We start from the raw sequence: 14,614 nt of genomic DNA, 5'->3' as shown, positions 1-14,614 counted from the left end.
TAGCGCATTCGTGTCATCCAGCCGCATACAGATTCACGGATCGCAACGCTTTATGTGAAGTTGAAAACGTTTCGCTCGGACCGTCCTGTGTCCTGCACACTCAAGGGTCAGTGTGTGCCAAAAGCGCGGGCCCTGCTATACAGCAGGGCCGTACAGCATCGACTATGCTATCGGCTATACAGCAGGATGCATAGCAGCAATATCAGAGCGCAGGAATGCATATGCCGCCGAATCTCGTCGCGTTCCTTCGCGCGCACGGCGCGACCGCGAAGTGTACTACTACCTGCATGCGCACGCGGCAGCGCGCGGGACCCGCGGGAGTGCTTTTCATCGCGCGTTCCATCGGGGCCGCTGCGGGCAGCGTAATCCAATTAAACGCGGGTCGTCTGGGACATGAGCTATGGCGCTGCCGCCGTGCGTGTCCCCTAGGCGGCCGTAATTTACGGTGTAATTAATGCGACGCGGACAATGTGCACTTAATGGAACTCCGAGGCTGCTGCTCCTCCTGCTGCTGCTGCTGATTCACGGGCTGCGTGTTGCGGCCATGGGACGATGCGCGCGCGCGCGCCATTATAATGCTGTGGAGACGGGGGGGACCGGCGAAACCTCGTTAAGCCAGCCACCAAGGCTGTGTGTGTGTGTGTATGTACCTTATTTTGACCGGATAGAAAAAGAAGTTACAAGAAAACTTGTGATTACCCGTTTCTGCCCATCTTTTATTGCGCTGTTTGCCTTCTCCGTCGGCCTCTCTTATTGGCTCGCCGAGATTGGACAAAATGAGGACGACTTTTGTGCGTACACGTCCGACGCATTCGCTGCAACTCCTATCTGCGCTTCTGATAGCGGCGGTTATTACCGCCAATTCTTTCGGAAATCGCTTAAAAAGAGAGGCAACCGGCGCGTTGTGTGCGTCGACCTTTCTCAAAGTTTTTGCTGTTTGCATGGGCTACAACGAAGGTGCCGCGCAATCTCCCTGATTGCATAAATTGCCCGTAAATTGTCGGATACCGTTGCTACTGTGTTTTTCAGCGGTCTAATTAAAACCATCGTGTGGGCCTTGTACGTGACGCATGTTTACCGAAATGTACTTCCCTTCGCCACGCTTCAGGACCGTCTGTATATATACTGATCTACTGCTGCTTGTTAGACGTTTCGGTTAATAACAAACCTTGGGTAAAGTGTCATATATGCGTGCAGTGTGTAAGTATACGCACACTTAAAAAAAAAAAAGTCGACCGGCCACTTACTGATAAAGAAGCGGCTTTAATTTGCGGCTATACATAATTAAATAGCACGCTTTCAAAATCCTGGACGTCACAACCAGTTGGTGCGATAACTTATTCTTGGGCAGTGTCGTTATACATCGTCTTTGGTTATTGCGTCCTTTCCGGCTTACCAAACTTCTTCTCGCGGTAAGGATGATGGCTCTGCTATTTAAAAAGTTTAATTTGCTAATACAGTTTAACTTGACTTGGTGTTTCACTATATTGCTTTTCTTCGATCTTCTCGTTCGCGTGTATATATATATAGCTACCTCGTTTGCTTCTGTGTTGGCATTCGTTAGTGGAGACAGTGCTTGTAGATCATTCCCCTCCGTCAGCATCGCCAGGTTCTCTTCATTCGGACCCTGGAGGCAAATGAGGGCTCGTGTTCGTCCCGTTTACGTCCTTGTACGCCATTGCGTAAAAAGAATATATCGCCAACAAATTCTATCAGCTGACCCGGCCTGAAGGGCAGTGCGGTCTTCCCGTTATTGTTCTCGGCTTGGACAAGCTGGCACGCACGTCGTACCATTGCACAGATATAACTCCAGCAACCTTCCATCGAATGTTTAACAATATGCAGCGTCGTGTGCAGAAATGTCTTCAAGCCGGTGGCGGACATTTGTAGCATCTCTTGTAGCGAACACTGCACTGCCTGCCGTTAAGTAAAGCGCCCGATGTTGCGACCGCCATTATTGTTCCGTGGCCGGTGCACAGTTACTTTTTCGGACGCCCAGTGCATATTCGTGTTCCTTTGCGCGTCCATTTAGCGCTGTTAATTATGTTCCACCATTTCAGCGACAAACTTGCCCAGCTTTCAGCAATAACTTCGAATTTTCCTCCTCCGTGGCTATTATTATTGCTGCTGTAATCGTTATTTTTGCAAACCCGACGGGGAGGTATACGCGCTAGTAACGTTCGTTTCCTGGCGCCTCGTTATCCGCCGGTCGATGTGCGCCGTATCACACGTCTCTTGCTGTTGCCTATTTAGGATAAACGAAAGAGGGGCGAAGGGGGAGCATTTCCCCCCCCCCTACCTTTTTTTCTCTTCCCGTTGCGACGAGTGGCATCAGGCAGGCAATTAAAAGCTTGACTCGAGCGGTCGCCCGTCGCAGCCTTCCCTCCTTTGCTCGGCCGCCCGCGTCCTTGCTGGATCCGGCGACCGCCTGCCCATTTTTTTTTTTTTTTCGTTCTTCACTATTACCTTTTCTTATTCGCTACTGCGCCTTCTCCTCCTCGTGCCCGTGTTATGCGCGTGCGCGCTCACACAACAGCCCGAAACTTGGCGCGTTTTAATGAATAAACCGGGTCCGTCTAATTTTCTATGGGGCGCCCTTGATTGATCGCGGCGATCTCCGCCGGTCTGCCCCACCTGCGCGCTTGGTCATCGTTGGCAAAACAGAGAGGAGGGAAGATTCGAATGAAAACGAAGAGCGAAGAAACGGCGGGAGTGCTACGAGCGGCCGAAACTCCTCAGCGCGGCTTTCGGCGGCAGCGGGCCGCGCCACTCGTCGCCGGCGATCGGACGCCCGTTCGGCCACGGGCCAAGCGAGGCGTGCGCTGGAGTGTCAAGTCTGCGCGGGCCACCAACAGTCTGCACTGTATACGCCGCACGCTTTGCTTTTGATGCTATACGAGTCGCGCGCGCGCTCGATCCTTACTCGCTTTCGGATCGCATCGCAGACCACTCCTGTGGCCTGCCGCTGCTCGTCCTAGCGCGAAGCGCGGAATTGCTCTCGAGGGTGGGCGGCCTTTGTTCTTCCCTTGCGGCGTTTCGCTACGGCCCGTGGAGCCTTCGGTGGTGGCTCTTGCTCTCCCGTTCGCGCTGCAGATGGCCGCCACATCCTGCTGATCAGCTGCGCTCCGTTCGCGTTGTTTCGTGGCCGCCGAACGAGATGCGTGCGAGAAACCGCGCGTGTGCACGCCCTCCGGGCTCGTATACGATCCCTCGCACTCAGCGTGAACTCATAGGGCCGCCGAAAATCGAGTGATTTCAAGCCTCTCGGCGTCAGAGTTTCTGTGTCTGCTTTGCGTCCGTGTCGGGAGCAGAGTGAGGGCAACAACCGGGCCACTGTTTGCACTGAACGACATCAGAGATCACCGCTCCCGTATAATGAAGAGCTGTGCGCAACACGTGTCATTGCAGTCTGCTATTCGGCGATCATGCGCACATATTTTAGGTATATTTTGGAGAAGCACTCTTTTTTTCTGCCTACAGGCAATTTGTGAACTTCGTTCCTAAATGTTCTGCTATTTCATTAGAATATAAATTTCGCATTTCCTTATATAGCAGCACACAGACACCTAACACGTGCAAGCATCAGCAGTTGTGGAACAGCTGCAGCGCCAAACTGCGCCGGGAGCGGGCCTTCGCGCCATCCGGTGCCAAAACGGCATTTTAGCGGCACATTGCTCCGAGCCTGCGCCAAAATCATGCATAAGAGCAAAACCCTCCTTCCGTCAATACTTCGCAGCACGCAGACCTGCAATCAAAACCAACAGCAAGCTATCATCATCATCACAGAAGGAATCGCAGGCCCTTCGGGCTCGTCCAGATCGGCATTCGCGCATTTTGTGAATGGTTTCGCTGGCGCGATAACAGCAGCGCGAGTGCGGCCCCAAGAAGCTTCCGGTCACAGGCCTTATCACTCTAATGCGCCGGAACATAAAGCGTGTTTTTAAGTTGTTTCACTGTGCGAAAATTCAATTATAAGTTTTGAAATAAAAGACATGCACTTTACTCCTCCAGACAAATACAGAAATTTTTCGTATAGCTTCCGGTTACCTTGACTTGTTAAATTGTCGTTATGTACAGCGGTAAAGTGTTGAAAATCTGCAGGCAATAGCAGTTTGGCGTAATAGTTCTGCGGAAGCCCGCAAGGTGAAGAGAAGTAATTAATAAGGGAATATCAGACATGCACCAGTTCGTAGCAATTGCTACAAAGGAAACCCATATGGGCTCCTCGAAAGGAAAGCCTCACAGGTGAAGAAGAATTCGTCCTGGTCCGGGACTCGAACCCGGGACCACCGCCGGTGCCGGGTGCGGGACAGGCGGTAATTATTTGTTATCAATAGCAGTTATGTGGACACTCCAGGCACATTTTGCCGTCGTCGTTGCCGTGATGTTCTGTATGAAGTCCAAAGGCCATAACACCGTCGACGATCGCGGCTCAATCTCGCGTGCGCAATGAAGGAAAGCGAGGAGGAAGTGCGCCATCTTGCGTCGCGCGCAAGAAAGCGGAGGAGAGGAAGGAAGGGGGCGTTGTACTGGCGGCAGCAACGGCGTATGGCGCGGTAGCGGGGGCTTTATTTTGATCTGCGTTGGGGGCAGAGTCTATGTAGGCCATCGATAATGTGGGCCTACGGCTCATAGCCTTGCGTGTGCTATGTTCCTGCCACTCAGTTCGCGTTGGAGCGATAGACAGCACCAAGGCCACTTCGCTCGCTGCTTCTTCCGCGCTTCTTGACAGCGAGTGTCCGCGGTCGTCGAGTGTGATCTGTGCATGTTTGCCTGTGCGTGCTGGCGCCATGCTTGTTAATTTAGTTAATAAGCGATTGTTTACAAGTTTATACGGCCGATAAAAATATTATCCTTATTTATTATGGCTGTCAACTAATTTGCTATCGCAATCGATGCTTCGCTTTTCGGGCGGAACTGCGAATTTTTTCGCTGGCGGACGTACACTTAGAGCGTACAAGAGTAACCTCATTCTAGTACACTTTAGTACCATGTAGTGCCGCTGTACCGTCTTGCTGGCGTGTTATTCGGTTTTCTTGGAAACCGCGTGGTGCCGCGAAGTTTGCCGAAGGAGGATGTCACATTCTAGAATTAAAGGTAGGCTTTTGCGATGTTTATGGGTTATATCGGGGATTTGCAAAACAGCCGCTGCGACCAGAATCGCACCTGGGGCATAGTTCGGAATGGTATTAGCTAAAGCCCCTCCATCCACGCGCCACCGCCGCTCTTTTAAGTAGCGACAACCTTTGATGTGCGCCGCCTTTTCCCCTCACACCAAATCTGGTTCCGGCATTTCCGGTTTCAAAATTTCCGGTTCCGGCGTTTCCGCTTCCTGGAGTTGCGCTGCAGAAATTTCCGCTTTGACTGCCCATGGTGAGACGCCCGCGCGTGTTTAGCAGCCGGCGCTAATCTGAGTAGCTCTAGCCCATGGTCTTACACCATGCTCTAACCACTCCACCGAGCGTCATTCGTATGCATCTGCGCGCTTGTGCGTACGCTGCGCCCGCACGCTTTGCCTGTCGTCCCCTTTCGCTGTGCTTGCAGTTTCTAGAGCTCTAGCGGTCACCATAAAAAGAATGCAAAGGGGACAAGCTGTTGTATTCCGCTTAAGTAATAGTTCGCGGTCACTGTTTTCCAAATGCACGAAAAACGGCAGTGGTCTCCGAGCACGCAGGCACTGCATTCCCCTTGTGAGGATTGGGAGGTCAATCCTACCGTTCGTACCCAGTTGTCAAGATTGGAGTCGGGCATGAATTAGATGGTAGCTGGCCCATGCCGTCGTCCAACTTATCCACGCTGAGGACGTTGTTGAAGGGGAGGACTGCTTCTCATCGAGAACGAGGAATATGGGTTTATTTACAGTATCTACATAAGGACGTTGCAGTTCATCAGTCTAGCATGACTGCCAGAGAAAGTACATCAGTCTAGGATGACTCCGAGAGAAAGTACACTGAGCAGCCGCACAACAGCGGTTTATAAACACTCGGTCCTCCCTTTATCCCAAGGTGAGGGAAACGGCCGACCAGGCACCGTAGACGAGCCGCCATTTTGCCCGAGGGATTACACACACACACTTCCGCACAGGTTCACGGTCCTCAACCGAGGTCAGACGGTCTTCGCAGAACTCGAGGCTGACGTCAGGAACGGTGCGGGGGAAGGGGCCTCGAACTACGTTCCCTTGGGGACTCCCTTGTTCACAGCAGACCAGGTCGGCGGTGGCGGGTTCCGTCACAAAGCCTGGTTCGTCGAACTCATCTCGGCAATCCCGCGACGCAGAGTGGCGGACGTGGCGCATTGGGGTGCGGACACAGTAGACTTAGTGATGCCGTGTGGCTAGAGGGTTGCGGTGGCATTCCAGGAAAAGTTGACGCCGCTGTCGCAACTGGCTTGCAAAACGTGCACCTCAGCGGGCCGTTCTTAACACCCTGTACGTTGTCTCTCGTGACACAACCCGCCGCACGTTGACGCGAACCTGCGAACACGACCAGATCGCCGTTTACAATAGGCGATGGTTCTTGGATGGAATCGCATTAACAGTTTAAATCGCAGCTGGTGCAATTAAAGCCTCTTCATCGACGCGAAAGTAAACAACACTAAAAAACAGCGTCACTTCCACTCGGAACAGGAAGCTGAAGCTACGTAAGTTCCGCCTGACGCCGGAAGCTAAGGGGTTGAGTGGGAGAGAAGCGTGGAGTAGGAGGGTAGGTTGGCGGTACTTAACCTGGTCGGCAGTGGCGCGTGTATGGAGGGGCTTTAGTATTAGCGAATGAGGTCGAATGTGGTGCACACGGCGAGAGCCGCCACTTCGATGGGTAACGCCATGTTCGTTGACGCGAAACTTTTGCGTCGAGTTTTGGTCGCAGCGCTATTTCAATGAAATAGCGTCGCCGACGCAAACAAAAGATCCTCTTTGCGTCTCGCGCATACGCAGTGGCAATGACGCGATTTATTTAGCGACCGCAAAACCTTGGCGCCCCTATTCGAAAACTCCCTAATGTGCATGGCATGACATGCGTATATTGCACTGTCATGTTCAGCTCCGACGCGCGTACTCGATCGGTCTTGCGGTGAGCATATGCCCACAAGCCGTGACTGTCGCACTGTGTTGCATCCGATGATAATAAGCACGCGTTTGTTGATGATGCGTCTGTGGTGCCTTGTCTTCGCCGTATCGACGAACCAGGCCGTAGCGCCCTTTGTGCATCGTGGTGTGGAGGAGCGTCGCGTCCTTTCCTGACCGCTCTTGCAGGATAAATTTGGCGCTAACCCGTCTCCATAACATATATCGACTATGTCAGTTAAAATTTTCATGCTGCAAGGTAAGCATACATGCTTTGGACCCTGCGCCAAAAGTGTTTGCTGCTGCGCCAAATCGGTGTTTTGTCTGCCCCAGGGCCTGCGCCGAAAGGTGGAATGACTGTTCCGCCACTCAGCATGTCATCATCATCTTCTTGTTCTCTTCTCTCTCTTTTGATCATCACGCCTTGATATCGGAGTTCCTCTTTTTGCTATCTTTTCGCCTACAACTGGGTGAAATTCTACAGAGCGGAGTGTTTTCAAAGTGATGGCTGCGTTTTAGGCACTCCCTAGCTGTACTTGCGGATCGCCGTACGAGAGAGAAGGGGAAGAAAAGGTCGGGGATTTAACCAATATATCGTCCAGTTTGCTACCCTGCGCGGGTGCAGAGGAGAGTGAAAGTACAGTGTTGCTTTTCTCGTTAATTTGACTTAATGCAATATGTCTTGAGGTGCTGCTCACCGCGTTCTCTTTGTCTTCTTTGCTTGAAACAGTTTGCTTGCAAATGGAGCAGGCGTGTTGTGCTTGAAAGCGTGAGCAGCTCACCTTCTGCCGACTTTCAGTAGCTCGATGACTATTGCTGGTACAAGGCGCTCATGAACCTGAACTGATATGAATGAAGCCCGGGGAAGCCACTGATAATCAGTGGTGAAGCCAGAGTCACAAAGTTAAACTCGGGATATGCGAAGGAGAAAACAAGTTAAAATCACGCAGTTTGGGCTTCTTGATACAGACAACCACAAAATTTTACGGAACACGACATCTGAGAAAAAGCTGAATATCTGAGCAGCCTCAAAACGCAGCCTAGTATTCGCAGTTACAGCCTCTGGTAGTTTATGGGAACAACATTGGGACGTTCGGTTTTACTGAGTGCTGTTACATACTGCTCGGAAATTGAACGTTATTTTATTAGATCCCGTGGTCCGTAAACTTTTGTGGTTGAGTGTACATGTGATCAAGTAAGCACCTGAAAGGCGCAGCAGGCTTAGACAAGGAAGGGGACGTACACAAGCGCTGCTTTCAACGAATGTTTATTTGAAAACCTTCTTGGGAGCTTATATGTGTGCATGCATATTTTTTTTTTTTATCACAATGTAGGCGTTAGACAATAAATAAGCCTAAAATCAACATAATATCTTACCTTAGATATTATGTTTGTTTTGTCCTGCGGGTTATTTGTTTGTTTTCTATTAACGCGACAGTAGATTTCAGGTTTTCCTGCACGTTTCTGTTAATTTCTGTATATATTATGAGAGTAGTCGGAAACAATGGCCGGTAGTATACCGCATGCGCGGTAGTATGCCGCAACAAAACCACCGTCCGTCCTGTTTACGTTGTTGCCGCGCTCCCTGAAGCGTTTCTCGAGACAGTTACCAGTATGCTCTATATGCGTACTATTTGTCTCTGGCTGGTTAGGTGTCACGTGGCTCCTTTTCAGTGTTGCGCTCCGGATGGTCTTCGACCATAATAGCCCCGTCGTATCCGACGGGCGGTCTCCGTCACGCCCGACTTGAGGCAGTCGATGATTACACAGATTGTTCACACGCCGGTGGGAACGTCTGCTGCAATTGACGGGGCGCGAAATGTGTTACTTCGCATCGCATACAGCGTGTCATATATAGTTATCGCTGTCACTTCTGCGTATTTCTTTTTTCAATCACTCCACCGGTCACCTGGAAGTAATACCGTCGTGTCAGCGTACTAAAAATTAACGAAATCATTTGCTACGCGAATTTTATATGCGATATTTTCTCCGAGACGAAGAAAGAAAAACGCACATTACAAGGAAAAACCCAAGGAAGCAGTACATCCTTGCTACGGCAAGCTTCGAAACCCGGCGTTGATATCCGTGGTATTTCTTACAATAACCGGCTGAGACATGAAGTAGCCGAGCTGTAAAACGTCAAGCACTATGCGCAGTATTTTAGACTTACTCGCAACACAGGTGTCGCAAGCCATCGTCATTTGCGTGTTGACGCCTGCGCGGTAGTGACGACTCTTTCTCTTACTCGCGCTGTACTGCGGCTGCTCTTCTCTTACGCGGCTGATATTCCGGCATTAAATACTGTCTCCTCTCATTACCCCTGTTATTTCTGAGCTATCATTGCATACCTGCCAACTCTCCTGAATTTCTGATGATACTTGCAAGTTCGGGCTTGTCTTATACGATTTTACGAAAAATAAGTTATATTCGCGAAATGTCTTCGCTCGTTGGACTCCGACCGTACCCTTCAAAGCCTGCTGTCTGTAAACGTACAGGGGAAGGGCACCTTCTTCGAGACAAGCTTATTCGGACAAGTTCCTGAAGCAATAGCCAATACCGAATTCGCCGAAAAACTGACTGTGTATTATCTAAAAACATTGTGTTGCTTGTCAATTTGTACTATCATAAGTTTGTAGTACTGCCTGTGTGCTGCGTCTACAGTTAAATCGTCGTTAATAAAGTCATTACGCATCCCGCAAAAAAGTGTGTGCTCGGTGTAAATCTTAAAAAAGAATAGGTGCCATTACCCCCTTCCGGCGTCGCTTCCATGGGATTTTGACGAATTTCGAAGTTCGCAGGTTGACAGGGTATGTTATTGTCACTTGTGCCGTAAAGACGACGCCGCCTCACATCCCACTTCGTTTCTCCTCTCCTAATTTCCGTAAAGTCGTTGTGGGCAAATTCCATGCCTCAGCCATTAGGTGTGCTATGTATAGTAGCTCGTTGGAACACGTTATTTTTGCGAGGTGTCGCGATGAGGTCTAACGCATATTTGGTTTAACGTTGCTCACGCGTTCGGACGTACTGCCTCCCGACAGGTTACTAAACTTGATTTGTTTACCTCGTTTTCTTTCTTTTTTGTTCGGAGAAGCGGCAGGCGCACGTAAACGGGTTCGTTTGCAATGTGGAGTGCACGCCTGGAAACCGTAAGCACATAGGTAATTTGGCGCGGGACACATTACTTAGCTGGATTGAAGAAGTTCGGCAACAAAAGACAATTAGCGCCGCGCTATTAAGGCCCCCGTAAAAGAGGTTGGCCGCCACTCGCTATAGCGCGCGCATATTCGTGCGCATATGCCCGCGTTCATACTCTACCGCGTCAGTTGGAGGGCGACGATGAAGTTGGCACACGGCGCGGTCCCTCGTCTGCAGCCTCGAGGAAACGCGCTCTCCTTTCTCCGGCGCCGAGAGAGCGTTGCACGCATAAATGCGAGGCGTGTTTCACAACATGCGATCGCCTTTTATGATCTATCAGCCGCCGCTCACCGTAACGCTCTCTCGTACACGCGGTGACCAACGAGTGGTCTATGCAGTCTATACGTACGGCTGTGCGCGCAGTGCGAGGCTGGCTGCTGTACACGTAGGCAGTCTGGCGCGCGGCCTCGACGCGATCGGAGTGCCTCGGCAACCGCGGCGTCCAATCCATCTCCGGCTTCCTTTTAATGCGATCTTTGTTGGCGGTTGTCCTTAGCGTGATGGATTCGGCCACGGAACGCGCCTGCGGTTTGGTTCCCCCGCGTTCGCGCGGCGAATCTTTTTTTTTTTTTCTTTCGTCTTGTCCCTTCCGCACGCAGCGCTTTGCCCCGTCGCATGTTGGGCCCGCCGTGAAAGCGCCGCGCACGGCAATTAGGGTTTGGTCACTAGCTCCCAAGCCGGAACGAATCTCCCGCTTCGTTTCTATTAGGGACCGATGACCGATTCGGATAATCCCCGCGGGTCGGGCTGCGCGCACGCTACGACCGTGTGGGGAAGGGAACCGTTGCGAGCCGGTAAGTCTTGGGACGGAAAGAAGGTTTCTTCTTTCCTTTCTTTTTTTCCTTTTTTTTTTTTTTTTTTTTTTTCGCGTGGACCCACTCGCGGCACTTCTATACGTCATGTTTGTTCTCTGTGAAGGCTCTCACGTTTCCTTTTGTCTGAGCCTGCACTTGACATGCCCGCTGCTGCCGTAATGCTGCGTGCGCCTTCTGCTTTCGGTCGCTCCAATCGCTAATGACACTTTCTTTAAGTCACCGTCATAATTGAATTCCGTCACGCCACGTGCTGCCGTGGCTGTCGCGTGCTAGGGCTTCGAGTGTCCGGCGGCCGAATATCGCGCGGCCAGTTGTCTCTGCGCGCTTTTGTGCCAGTGCGCCTCTGGTTTCTCTTTCAATCCGGGCGCCTTTGTCGTCTGTGTAATTGCAATTTTTTTCGAGCTCAGCCAGGTAGCGGTGCTAAATTACACTGGGCGTTTTTTTTTTTTTCTTCTTTTTTTTTGGGGGGGGGGGGGGGGCGTCTCTTTGTTTCTCTGGTGTGCACTCCTATTTTATGTTGTTGTTTATTTCAGTCTAGAGCTTACTGATGGCCCTCCTTCATATTTATGACCCTGTTCCACTCGGGCATGGTCTTATTCGTGCGACGTGCTGCCGACACATTGTCAGCTGTTTGCGTTAAATGACGAAGTTCTGACGCCTACGGAGTTTCATCATTACTTTAGATATTTTTTTTCTTTTGACGTTAGTTTATACAGTACATTTGCTGTACGATAAGCTAATCTTTGGATACATGCTCGTTACATTCTGCTTTTTTGCAACTAATTTCTGTGTTCCGCGAATGGCAAGGGAAGAAAAAACGAACTTGTCAGTCTCTGAAAATAGATGACGTCTTTCCTTGTTTCTACGAGTAATTATTTCAAAAAAGCATCATCGAGCTAAAAAGATCACATTACCCACTACAGGGAAAGGGAAGTCCCGGGTGGGGTCACGGAGATGCTTGTTTCAGCCTGACCACACGCCCGGGATGCCGCTGTAATTGGAGGATGAAAAATGAGGCGACATACTCGTGCCATGAGCACGGACGCGGACACGCGACAGGGACGCAATATTCCAGTCTCTCCACATAGCAACTTAAAGTCTGAGCTGACATCGAAGCTTTTTGCAGTGTAAAAACAAAGACGGGGGAAAGGGGGATACAAAAGGAGGTCATCAGAGCTTCGCCCTCGTCAATTTCTATTGAATGCAATTAGAGTACCTTTCCGTTACCATAATGTCAATCACCGTCCTCTACGTGTCGCAGGGCTGCCGTGTGTGACATGTCCCGAGACAGAGCGGACCTGCCGGCACCTGCAGCAGGTGGCCAAGCGGTACCTGTCGCGCAGTGCCTTCAGCGTCGTCTCGCTGCGGGACTTCTTCCGCGACGCCTACCGGCCGCTGGACCTGCGTGCCAACGTCGCCGCCAGCGAGGGCGCATTGCTCGACTAAGGCGACGTCGCCGTGCCTTGTGTACTGACTGGGCGCGACGGTTTCTCCCACTGGCGCTGTCTTTGCCATCTGGTGCGCAGCGGACACAACCACATGGAGCGCACTTCAGGCGTCACGCCCGCGCTCCTGACGCACGCTGCGCGATATGCAACGCTCTGTGCAGTCCACAATTGTCTTTCGTGCGGCGATGACTGAAAGCAGCAACGGGGCACGTTGCTGTTACAGTGTTATAGCGTCCACACTGCGCGGCGTGAGTTGGACGTGGAGACGCCGCGCCGAAAATGCGCGTAAAATGTGCAGTTGCCACTTTCCAGCGAAACTTTTTTTTTTCTCATTACGTTGCTCAGTGACTCATGGTTTGTGCATATTTCGCTGCACGGCATATAGGCCAGGCCTCTTCCTCACTGCCAGCCCAACTTTCGAAAACTTCGGCGGCCCTGCCTGCTGGCTGCTAGGAAAATAGTCCGTAGTTCCGTCTCTGGGGTTCTACTAGTGATGTCTTGTATGTGATGTCAGCAGTGCGCAACCACATGAGTTTGTGAACGTTAAAAAAATAATGGAAGAAAACTTTTTATGCGCGTGGTTGTTCTAGGGAAGAATTTTAATGGGGTGCAGCAGTTTAGCCACGATGTGCGCGTTTTTAAATCTTTTAAACGGGTCCTTTGACTGTGCTTTACGAGCCCGCTAGCTTACGCGTACAGCAGCTCATGCAGTCCCGATGTTGTGGCATACGCTCGCACGCTTTACCTGCCTGTGTAAGTCTCTCTGTTTTTGTAATTGCAGTTATATTGAGTGTTTCGGTACAATGTTTTGTTGGGTCCGTATTTAAATTGTATGATTGATCTTGTCTGTACTAAACTGCCAGATGTATTTGCGTTTGACGTGTGTGGTTAAGTGTGTTTGTCGAAACTTTATGCTCGTGTGTTTTATGTTCTGTTTTACCTGTTCTTAATCTGCAATGAATGTATTATAGCGTGTGCAGAAGTATTGATACAATGTGAATACACGTTTATTGAATCATTTACTTTCATACCTGCTCATGTGCACCGTTTTACTCTAAGTGATGTAATAAATTTTTATTATCTTATATTGGTTGCATCGCATGCTGTGATTCAGCGCTGAAATGGGTGGATCTATACGTGACTTAAGTCGCCGTCACATCGTGACATGTTAACACAGTCCGCAAGCAGCGTGTAACGGTGGTCCTGTCGCACCGAAGCAGCAATTTATATGAAACGTGTTCTTGTTATGTATGCTAACAGCTGATTTTTAACTGAGCAGTCGATGACTCGTTGTTCGCGGACTGTGTTTGCTAACATGTCGCGTGTGACAGTGCGCGGACCACAATGGCAAGCATTGTAGTTTTCAGTTCTTTTCCATTGATTGTCGAAACAGCGACATCCTGTCGTAGAGCGCTCACACCATGCAGTCGCCACTCCCTGAAGGAAGCGTTCTCAATTTACCTTTACCGAAGGTGGGAAAAAAAAAACGCTTTTCTAACCGGTCTAAAATTATCGTGCTCGTCAAGGCTGAGCGAAAGCGCGGCCTTTGTGCCATGGTAGCCTCATCAATTAGAGAAACTGCAGCTTGCCTGAATGACGTGCGCATGGTTGAGCTCTAAAATGTCCAAGGCAAAAGCACAGCAGACGTATATAATTCAGCCTACCGATAACGCGAAGCCTATTAATGGAGTAGGCCAAAGATAGGCTTGAGGAAAGCAGTACGAGTCCAGCAGTACGACGCTAAATGGTTGTTGCACTAGGGACCAGTGGCTGAGTGAAGATAGGTAACAAGCGGAAGAAAAGTCGAGTGTTTCCACTTCGCCTCCGTGAGGCGCAACTTCCACGAACTCAATACGACTCGATCGCATTTCTTTTACTTCTCGAAAAGAGACGGCTCACTCGCCGCCTGCGAACGTTCACTCCAACAAACGGCACGAAACGGTGTGACGCTTACTGCGCATTGTATTTCGGCAACTATCGTGTCGCTGCTTCGCGTAACGGGGCAAATTATTTCCAAGTACGGTGCTTCCCAATTAACAACAGGTCGCATGTGCCTATCCTCTATGGACAGTTAGTTGTTAACACACAACATGAAA

At 50.5% G+C, this 14,614-nt stretch overlaps 1 protein-coding gene across 1 annotated transcript in view; it reads left to right on the top strand.

Moving 5' to 3' along the window:
• Window positions 1-13,603, top strand: part of PolA1 (DNA polymerase alpha catalytic subunit) — a 153,723-nt gene extending 140,120 nt beyond the window's left edge. Inside the window, exon 37 of the mRNA XM_050188005.2 lies at window positions 12,332-13,603. Coding sequence (XP_050043962.1) covers window positions 12,332-12,516 — 185 coding nt within the window. The 3' untranslated portion in view covers window positions 12,517-13,603. The remainder of the gene's footprint in view (window positions 1-12,331) is intronic.
• The last annotated feature ends 1,011 nt before the right edge of the window (window positions 13,604-14,614 follow it).

Source organism: Dermacentor andersoni, chromosome 2, assembly GCF_023375885.2.
Source record: "Dermacentor andersoni chromosome 2, qqDerAnde1_hic_scaffold, whole genome shotgun sequence".
Taxonomy (NCBI): domain Eukaryota; kingdom Metazoa; phylum Arthropoda; class Arachnida; order Ixodida; family Ixodidae; genus Dermacentor; species Dermacentor andersoni.
The sequence above is the reverse complement of the archived record's forward strand: the minus strand, read 5'-3'. Positions and strand labels throughout refer to the sequence as shown.